Raw genomic sequence first — 10175 nt, 5'->3', positions numbered from 1 at the left:
GGGTTTGGACCGTGCCCCTCTCGCGTCACCGAAATTACCCCCACTATTCCAAGAGTGGTTGGCTATTAAATGTTGTGAAGATTTCCTGAGAGAAGGATTGAGGACCTGGCCAGGAATGGTACACGCAGGAATCAGTTCCGCCTTGTGTCTTCCTGCCAGGAGCCCTGCACCGCGCTGGACGCTCACCTTGACACTCCCAGCCAGCTGGGGTACTGATCCCACTCTTCCCCGGCCACTGCCCAGGGAGTGGGGAGGTAGAGAGAGCCACACCCTAAACACCTTGCCACGATAAACTTTTATTCTCTATCTTATTATTAATGGTGGCGGAAATAAAACTAAAACCAAAACGAAAACGAGTACTAGTACTAACACACTAATCAGTTTGAGATGACTTCCCCATCATTTCCAAAGCCAGAGGAGGGAGGGGGCTGCAAGGGCCTCAGAGCAATGGAAGGTCCCGGGCCCAGCTGGGGTTGGGACGAGTGTGTGTGTGTGTGTGTGTGTGTGTGTGTGTGTGTAGAGGGGTGGGTTCCGGGCGGGGGGGTGGAGGAGGGCCGAGGGGGGAGGATAGCAGGAGGGGGTAGAGTTTCAGGGCGGGGAGGGGGGCCCTGGGGCTCAGTGACGGGAACCAATGAGCTGCCAACTCGCGCGTCTCCGGCGTGACTGCCGAGATTGACGTGGAGGACACGTCAAATTGATTCCCGCACGCTGCAGCCTCCCGGTCAGACGAATTTCTCCCAATCGGATGAAGTTCACCCTGGGCCCGGGGTCGCGGGCGTGGAGAGTGTCCTGGGAGGGGGCAGCAGCGGCGGCGGCAGGCCCTGGAGCGGGCGGCAGCGCGCTCGGCTGCCGCGCACAGCGCTTCTCCAGCCCGCGGCTGGGCCGCCGCGGCTCTCGGCTCTCGCGCGCCCTCCCTCTATGCCTCTCCCGCGGCGGCGGCGGCGCCCAAGCTCTCCCGGACTGCTCCGGGCCCAGCCCCGGCCACCCCGGCCACCCCGGCGCCAGGCAGCTGGCCCGCCCGCGAGCTATGGGTAAGGGGCGGGCGACAGGCAGGGCGCGGGCGGGCTGATGAGGTGGGTCGGGTCCGCCTGCCTCCCTTCCCACTCGTCCGCTTTCCCTGGGCGACCCAGTCCTGGGTCCTGGAGAAGCTGCATTCTCCTCTGGTCACCAGCCTTCAGGGGGCAGTTCAGCAAGTCAGGGAAGGGAGTGTTCCAAGTAGACGCGCTAAAAGTCGCGAAAGGGCACGGAGGGCTACAATGCGCGGCGCTCCACTCCGCGGCTCCTCTGCGCCCTTGCCCACTCCAAGCCGGACCCAGGCGGTTTGCCCTTGGACTCCGAGCTGTCTGGGGACCCACAGGTCACCTTTGGAAGTGCGCCTGGGTGCAGTCCCTCGCTCCGCGTGGGGACCCTTGGCTAACCCGCCGGGTGTTTTCTCCCCCGCCGGCTCACTCTTGTCTGGCGCATCCGCAGAGCAGACGTATGGCGAGGTGAACCAGCTGGGCGGTGTGTTCGTCAACGGCCGCCCCCTGCCCAACGCCATCCGCTTGCGCATTGTGGAGCTGGCGCAGCTGGGCATCCGACCCTGTGACATCAGTCGGCAGCTCCGCGTATCCCACGGCTGCGTGAGCAAGATCCTGGCGCGCTACAACGAGACCGGCTCCATTCTGCCCGGGGCCATCGGGGGCAGCAAGCCCCGCGTCACCACTCCCAACGTGGTCAAGCACATCCGGGACTACAAGCAGGGAGACCCTGGCATCTTTGCCTGGGAGATCCGCGACCGGCTGCTGGCCGACGGCGTCTGTGACAAGTACAATGTGCCCTCGGTGAGCTCCATCAGCCGCATCCTGCGCAACAAGATAGGCAGCCTGGCGCAGCCCGGACCGTACGAGGCAAGTAAGCAGCCGCCGTCGCAGCCTACGCTGCCCTACAACCACATCTACCAGTACCCCTACCCCAGTCCCGTGTCGCCCACGGGCGCCAAGATGGGCAGCCACCCCGGGGTCCCGGGCACGGCGGGCCACGTCAGCATCCCGCGCTCATGGCCCTCGGCACACTCGGTCAGCAACATCCTGGGCATCCGGACGTTTATGGAGCAAACAGGTCAGTCGTGGCGGCCTCCGTAGCCTTCTATTAAGGGGCAGAACCTGGGGCGGGCAGGCTTGCAGGAGAGGACTCACACTCGCTCTCCTCCCGGGACCGGTTCTGGCTCAGGGGAGGGCTCCACACTGGCCAGGGAGGCTGGGGGTCCTGGGCCTTTTGTAAGAGACCTCGGACATCTTGAACTTTTTATGACAAATATGGAAAATATTTCCCAAATAGAAGAACAATCGCCGACCACAAATTTGGAGGCCTGAAATTGCGCTTTTTCATTCTTGCAAAAAGTATGCAAACCCCTGTTGCCAAATCTAAGGGGAAAAAAAACCCGCTCAATTTTGAGACCCTTTCTTTAGTTCTCAGAATCCTTCACGATTTCCTAAGGGTTCTGTCCCCTACTCCCAGGCCCAGTGGCTCTTCTGAGTTAAAGGAAAGGGGATCTTGTAGTCGATCGAGTGGCCTACATCTCTAAGGTCCTGTGGCCTTGCAGGTCCTAGAGTTTGGGTGATGGCTGCTGGGGCTGCAGCCACCTTCACAAGGATTTGTCATTTATCTGCAATTAAAGCTCAACAAACTATTGGTCAAGTGGGTGACGAGGAAGATGGGGAAGGCGGGAGGTTTGGAACAACTTTGATGCCTGGCTGGGAAAGAATCCGGCCAGAATCGGGTCTGGATTTCTTTGCACTGTCCCCAGCTGCCAGCAGCTGGCCAGGGGATAGCACACTCTTAGGTGATCAGACTCAGGATGAGGGTAAGAAGCAAAATTCACGGTAGCCTAGGAGGAAAGAGTGGTGGCTGGAAAGAAACTGTGAGTGCTCAGCTCCAGCAGCAGCAGCGCCTCTGTGGCCCTGCTCTGGCTTTGTGTCTCCTGGTGGTTCTAACCCAGCCTAAAGCTAAAGCTTTCCATGGAATGGCAGTGGGCAGCTGGTCGAGAGGTGACCCCACCAAGCCTGCACGCAGATCTGGAGCTTTCCCTTGGTTCCTGGCACACACAAGGGCCCCGGGGAGCAGCTATGTGGTTCTATCTGGCCCGTGGGGACCACAATGTTGACGCTTCTTTTGGGAAACCCTGGGCGTTTCCAGAGGCAGTTCTTGTAGAATCGTCTCCCTGCCCTCCAGATGCTTGTGCAGATGTTGAGAAATCAATACAATTTTCGTGAGGTTGCTGTAGCTTTGAACTCGGAAGTTTCTGGGAGCCGTGTCTGGAAAATGGAGCGGCCGCTTTGGCCGAGTCTGCCCAGGCTTTGACTCAGCAGCAGCCTCCCGTTCGTGGGAAGCGGGTTGAAGGCTAGGAGTCCCGGGCAGCAGGCCTGGCTGCCTTTCCTCCGCCCCACCCGGAGTGGTGAACATCCCAGTCCCTGCCGCCCTCTGCCTCCTGGTGGAGTGTCAGGCCACCTACAAATTTTGTGGGACCCCTGGCCGTGTCTTCAGATACAAATTGGGTGGTTGGCCACACGTGTGCCCAGGGCAGATTCGGAGGCACCTTTTAATCCGTCCTCTGTCTGCTGCAGGGGCCCTGGCTGGGAGCGAAGGCACCACTTACTCTCCCAAGATGGAAGACTGGGCTGGCGTGAACCGCACGGCCTTCCCTGCCACCCCCGCAGTGAATGGGCTCGAGAAACCTGCCTTAGAGGCAGACATTAAATACACTCAGGTAACCAGAAGGCACGTGAGGCGGTGACCTTAAGTAGGGAAGCAGAAGGTTTGGGGAAGTGGGGAAAAAGAGAAAGAAAAGAAAAAATTTCCAGGCAGAGAGATGGTTGTATCTGGCAGCCGGCCAGCAAGCGCCCTTTCTGTCCTTTCCTCAAGCGTACTAGTTTCGGGGAGTCTGACTGTCGAGGGGTTGACTTGCCTTTGCCAAGACAGCTTAGCTAAAAAAGCTGGAACTCCAGATCACAAATCCACAGTCAAGGGCCTTCTTTCTCTAAATCCCGATATGAATACCACGACCCCTTCAAATCGTTACTTATAACAGTTGTAGTGAATTCTTAGAAATCACTTTGCCAAAGAGTCCTGACTAGGAAATTTAGAGGCCAGGTCTCGCATGGGGATAATGGATGGGGACAGCACGTGGGGGAGGGATAATGGACGAGAACCCCCGTCTCAGTGATGGCGTGGGCTAGAGAAGGCAGGATTTTCTGCTGCTGACGGTCCCTCTCTATCCCCACAGTCGGCCTCCACCCTCTCTGCCGTGGGCAGCTTTCTCCCCGCCTGCGCCTACCCGGCCTCCAACCAGCACGGCGTGTACAGCGCCCCGGGCGGCGGCTACCTAGCCCCGGGCCCGCCGTGGCCGCCTGCGCAAGGCCCTCCGCTGGCGCCCCCCGGGGCCGGCGTAGCTGTGCACGGCGGGGAACTCGCGGCAGCAATGACCTTCAAGCATCCCAGCCGAGAAGGTGAGGAGCGCAGGGAGGGAGGCGGGTGGATGCTGGAAGTGTTAGGAAGGGTACTGGGGAGGGGGTGTAAGCCTGGGAAAAGGGAGAGCGGGTGGGGAAGAGGTGGGTCCTGGGCATAAACCCTTCTTCTGGGTTAACCGTTAAGCCTGTAGCTTCTTGGAGCAGATTAGTTCTGACAGGTGTCCCTATAAAGGTACCCGAGGTTGAGAGAGACTGGCCCCATGTCCCCTCCACTTATGAGGGGAGAGGAGAAAGGGGGTCCTTCTGGCACACAGGACGCGTGGGTTTGGATCCGGTTCTGGCACCTTCGACCAAGTTCCTGCTTCTTTCTGGGTTTCTGTTTCTCCATCCAGAGACACGTCTAGCAGGCACCCTCCAGGCTCACCTTTCTGTAGACCTGTTCTGGCACCTAAGCCTTTAGGTGGGGTTGGACTTGCTAGTGGCACCTAACCTCCATCCCAGGACCCCGTCTCTGCCCCACTGCCCATCTGTTTTTTCCAGGTTCCTTAAAGAAAAAAAAAGGCCTTTGGATTCTTTTTCTTAAATACACACTGTGGGAAAGTGGAGGCCATGTGAATCAGTGTCTTTTACTACAGGCTGAGGAGCTTCCTGTGGTTGGTGGTGGTGGTTGTGTGGTTGTGGTGCGGGGGGGTGGGGGGGTTCTCTCTTTCTGTGCAAAATGTGCCTGGGAGTCTTGCCTCCTTTTCCGCTTCCTCCTCCTCTTCCTCTTCCATAAGTCCACTTCCTGAACAGTCAAGGAACAGATTTTAGGTATTTCACTGACAGTCAGCAGTGTGAGGGGCATCTTCTCACACTACCAGGAGGGTTCCAGTTTTTCCTTTAACTTGGGAAAAGCTCACCAGCCCTTGAATCCTCATTTTCTTTGTTGTTAAAAGGAATGCCTTGATTTGCTAAGTTCAAACTTGCCGGTGCTTAGGTTCTGAGCACCAGAAATTTGGAACTTCAATCAACCTGGGAAAGAAAAGGGTCACCCCAGGGCATCCCAGCCCCAGCAGAGAAAGGGACAAGGCACAAACCTGGGGGACAGCATGGAGTTCCCAGATTATAAAAGGATTTTTACTAGCTGCTTTGCCTCCACCTGTCCAGGGCTGGAAGTGAGGTGGATGTAGAGGCAGGTGGCAGTGGGCAGGCACGGGACAGGAGGGCCATCCTCCTTGGTGCTGCCCAGGTAAAAAGTACTATTTCCAAGTAGTCTTGATAAGATAGGAGGGCATGCCCTGGGGAGTGGGGGTGGAGTAGGGGGCAGGAAGGAAATAAAGATGCCATCCACAACAGTGAAATGAAGGGAGAAAAATACTTTTTCTATTTCCACCTTTCATAGAGCACAGACATTCTGGGATATTAGGATAATGTTCACTTGCCTAGTTATAGACAAATCCAAATAAGGAAAATTTATAAAAATTGGGATTTGGAGCTCTTTTAAACTTTAAGTTTAATTTAAATAGGATACTATCACTTGCTCATTTATAGAAAAATCCAAGTGAAGGAAATGTTAAAAGTTGAGAGTGAGAACTCCTTTAAGCTGTATGTTTAAGGATAGCTAAGGGGTCGCAGATGAGCGCTTCACTCATCCTCAGCCTCCAATCAACCTGTTTTCTCAACAATTGAGGTTATCTGTTGAAATCGAAATCAAAATAACATTTACCACATTACACAAATCACTTAAATAAGCAGGTTCTTTTGAATTAAAAAAGTAGAACAACAGATTTGAAATATTTCCCTGGGTTCATCTTAAGGAGAAGGAAGACTTAGAAAAAAGACTCACAGTCTTCAGAGGAATGCATTTGTTTTCAATAGAGCCACTTTGCCCTGGAGGCATTTTAAGCTCTACATTAGACACAAATTATAAAGTGCAGATAATAAGCCAAAGGTAACACACACAGTTCCTAATTCTAAACTACCTCTTTTAATTTGAGGTTGAAGTTGTGGGGTAGCTGATTTTAACATTAAGCCTCACTGGTAATTGACTTTCTTTAGAAGACATTTTCCTTTTCAGAAATACAGGGCCATTGAATGGTGCTGGCATTTAAGTCCCTTTTACCATTATATCGGTTTTCTATTATGTAATATCCCACCTGTTTTTTAAAACTACAGCAATAATTTGTTACTCTAGTTATTAATAATTTAATTTTGTGGTCCTCCAAGTTCTTTAAAAGTTCTAATAAAAGATAATCAGATAACTTGGGGACATCATTAGCAACGATTTCTCAAGCTGGCATGCAACTGTTTGTGTTCGAACAGGAATGTAGAAATAATCATTCATTATCTATCTATATTCATAGCCTGAGAATTACATACATACTTGGGTTATGGATTTTTACTCCTTACTGGTAGAACAGCTGACTTCAAAGATCCATTCCCTCAACACAACTGGTCTTTCAAAAGACAGAAAAATAATAAGAATCACTGCCTTTTATTTTCTGATCAGTTCTTAAGAAATTAATATCTTCAAAGAAACCTGTCCCAGAGGACAACTTACTATTAGCAATTGTTCAATTCATAAGAATAGTATTTACTGAATTTCTTTTCAGTAAGAAAAAATTCTTCTGTGTAATGAAAAGCAATTTAATATAATAAATGCTCAGTAAAAGCAAATACCTTTGATCACCTAACACATACACACCACACACACACACAGTGCAATATATATCAATATGTCCTCCAAATTAGTGCAAATGAACAGCTTAACAGTTACCTTAAGTGAAACTTAATCAAATGTCAAATTGAAAATTTAGCATTTAATTAGATATTAGTTAATTAATTGTGTTATTTAGTTAATATTATAATGATTTTTTCTTTTTTTTTTTAAAGGTAGTGAGTCTGGGTTTCCTATTATGTATGCAAAAAGTGTGATTTACATTTCCCATCCCCTGAAAGGAAACTTTAATTTTGGGAATTGAGAAGAATAGAAAAAGTTTTGCTTAATCTTCACTTGGAGAGGCTGACATTCTAGGATTCTCCATCCACACCCAAATGTTTTTTCACAGCCAGGGCACGACCATCTCCCCTTCCCCACCCTTAGGTGACAGACACCACCAGATGTTCCCTCAAGACAGCTGGTATTTACAGGATGTTTTCAGAGACCCTCAAAACCTCAGGGTTTTAAGTTCCTCCTCGTGGGGCTCTGGAATGACTAAAGATTTGGAAATCAAATCTATAAGATATTGCATAGGCACAAAGAAAATGTAGTGCTTATATTTGCTAAAGATAACTTGCAGCTTCGCTCCAGTTACCTCTGCCTCGGGATTGGTTCTTGGAGGATCCTAAAAGTAAACTTTGTCAAAGAGCACTAGGGTGCTGGCATTGTCGCACCCGGACGCTGGCAACCCCAGCCTCCGTTTGACCTAGCCCCCGGGGATCCCTTCCCAGACCCGTGCCTCCCCTCAACGGTGGTCCCAGAGTGCCCTGCAGTTGCGGTTGAATACTTAAAAAATGCCTCTCCCCATTCTTAGCCCCTGAATTAAATGAGCCTGACCTAGGCTCTGGCCTCCGAGGGCCCAGAAGTACCCACCCATGTTGTCCTATGGAGGGAATGGAGGGCAGGAGGGGCCCTATGAGGAAGGATGGCTTGGACAGGGCTAAAAACACAGCAGGATTCGCCCCTGTAGGGTGGGATGCAGTCGTCTTGGGTGTTTATTTTTCATGAGTTCGGTTTCTTGCTTGTCTCTAAGGTAACCGTCCCTTGGCTGAGAAACCTCCACCTCCTCAGATGTTTTCTAAACAGGTCCTCACTTTGAAGTGTGTGTCCAGGGTAGAAAGAAAAGGTCTGAATACTTGTTGGCTGGGCGGCCACAACTTTGTTTAGGAAAAAGAGCTGAGAGCCAGGGAAAAGCAGAGGGGCCACTCTGTCCTGGGAAGGTCTTTAGACCTCTTTAAAACCTCAACGAAACCGTGTGTTTGTTTGTGTGTGTGCGTGTGTGTGTGTGTGTCTTGCACAGAGGTGGTTGGCCCAGCTCTGCGCAGCCACAGCAAGTTGCGCTTGAGGCTGAGGCGAGGGAAGTTGCAGGAGAAAAATATCCAGAGTTCCCCTCACTTCAAATCGAGGCGCTCCAAGCTCCCCCTTTAAAGAAGGACTTGGGGAAAAAAGAAAATTGAAAATAGGCCCCTGTAGGTATAAATAAACTGTGGATCCTAGTGTAGAAGAAGCAGAGTGGCCCAAGGTTGGGAAAGGAAAAACAGGCTTGCGCAATCGTGGCGTCACTTTCTGGCTTCCGGTAGCAAAACTTGGGCCCCTTCCCAAACCCCTAAATAATAGAGTAAGGCGCAGAATACTGCCCGATCTGGTAATCCCACTGTCACTTAATCCGGAGGCCCACAGGTCCCAGGACGTGCTGCGCCCACAGCGGTGAGCGCATCTGGATCCCCGCACCTCGTGGGCACAACGAAGTCTGCCGCTCACTTAAAGCACAACTGCCTCCTACGTCGGAGGAATCCAGGCCGCTCCAGGGAAATCTCTGGTGGCTCATTTCCCGCACGATTTCCCCCTTCCCACAGCGAGCTCCGAGCCGCGAGTGTCAGCGGACTCGACGCATTGGCTGCTCTTCGCACTTGTGCGCGCGCCTGGGGTTTGGAAAGGGTGAGGGTCCGCGCAACGTTAGAGTCCCGCTGCCTTCTGCGGAAGTCTCCATCAGACCTGAAAGCTTCCCAGCCCTCTGCGCCCTTCACTTCCTTTACTGAGCAGGTGGTGAGGGGGTTGGAGGGCAACGGGAATTGCACCTGGCCAGCGGTCAGTGTTTGCAAATGGCCTTGCGAGGAGTCCTGCTTGCCAACGCTCTCCTTGCAAGTGGCTCTCCTAGCGGGAAAGGAAGCCCACAGAAGCTTGGGGTCTCTGGAGAGCGCGAGTCTCTGCTTCCCTCTTCCAGAGCCTTCAACGGTTGAGCGCTCACGACCTCGCTCTGCAGGCGTCCTGAGTTCCAGTGCCTCTCGCACTGCGCGGCGCTAGGCAGTGATCCGACGCCTCTGTGCTTCCTCCCGCAGTGGCTGACAGGAAGCCTCCCAGCCCCGGCAGCAAGGCCCCGGACGCCCTCAGTAGCTTACACGGACTGCCCATCCCGGCCTCGACCTCCTAGGGGCAGCTCTCCCTGGACCCGAGCCCGGAGGAAACGGCAGGCGGACCCGGGCGCACAGGTCTGCGCGGCGGCCCCGGCAATCGGCGCGGGCAGGATCGGAGGACTCGCGGCGGAGGAAGCCAGCGCCGGCCCGCGGGGTGCACGCCCACTAGCCCCCAGGCCCAGGCCCTGGCCGGACCCACCACACTTCCTTTATTGGCCTGGGTTTTTAGGCTTCTCTGAACTTTGGCTTTGGACTGTCGCACCCTCCTCACAATCCTTGCTCTGACGTGGCGTCCTTCGCTCTGCCAGCCTCAAATTTCTTTTTTGTCACTCTCTTGTCCTTCTCCGTCTCTCCTCTCTCCCTCTTTCCTTCCCCCCTCTTTCTTTCTCAGTCTCCCTCCCTTCCCTTTCTCTTTCCCTTCCTCCCTACCTTCCACCCCGGCTTTCCCCGACCTTCCAGGGCTCCCTCTGCCCTTCCACTCTCTTTTCCTTGCTCCGACCTCTGCTCCAGTCCGGCTCCTTCCCTGTCTCCTCTATCTACTCCTCTTATGCTCTCAGCCCTTTTTCCTGGTCCATCCCTGTCGTTCCCTCTCCTCTGTCTCTCTTGTTCTACTGT

At 53.3% G+C, this 10175-nt stretch overlaps 1 protein-coding gene across 1 annotated transcript; it reads left to right on the top strand.

The window, feature by feature from the left end:
- The first annotated feature begins 745 nt into the window (after positions 1-745).
- PAX1 (paired box 1) lies at positions 746-9577 on the top strand. Its single transcript, XM_032142667.2, has 5 exons — positions 746-1031; positions 1471-2100; positions 3606-3748; positions 4265-4487; positions 9486-9577. Exons 1-5 carry the CDS (start codon positions 746-748, stop codon positions 9575-9577), a joined length of 1374 nt encoding a protein of 457 aa, XP_031998558.1.
- The last annotated feature ends 598 nt before the right edge of the window (positions 9578-10175 follow it).

The sequence above is a fragment of the Hylobates moloch genome, unplaced genomic scaffold, assembly GCF_009828535.3.
Source record: "Hylobates moloch isolate HMO894 unplaced genomic scaffold, HMol_V3 SCAFFOLD_21, whole genome shotgun sequence".
NCBI lineage: Eukaryota > Metazoa > Chordata > Mammalia > Primates > Hylobatidae > Hylobates > Hylobates moloch.
Note: the sequence above shows the minus strand (reverse complement) of the source record. Positions and strands in the feature narration are given on the sequence as shown.

Excerpts from the sequence above, each read along its gene's own strand:
- PAX1 (XM_032142667.2), top strand. The coding sequence starts at position 746 with ATGAAGTTCACCCTGGGCCCGGGGTCGCGGGCGTGGAGAGTGTCCTGG. Across the intron at positions 3,749-4,264 it reads CAGACATTAAATACACTCAG|TCGGCCTCCACCCTCTCTGC; the intron begins GTAACCAGAAGG and ends CTATCCCCACAG. Across the intron at positions 4,488-9,485 it reads CAAGCATCCCAGCCGAGAAG|TGGCTGACAGGAAGCCTCCC; the intron begins GTGAGGAGCGCA and ends TTCCTCCCGCAG.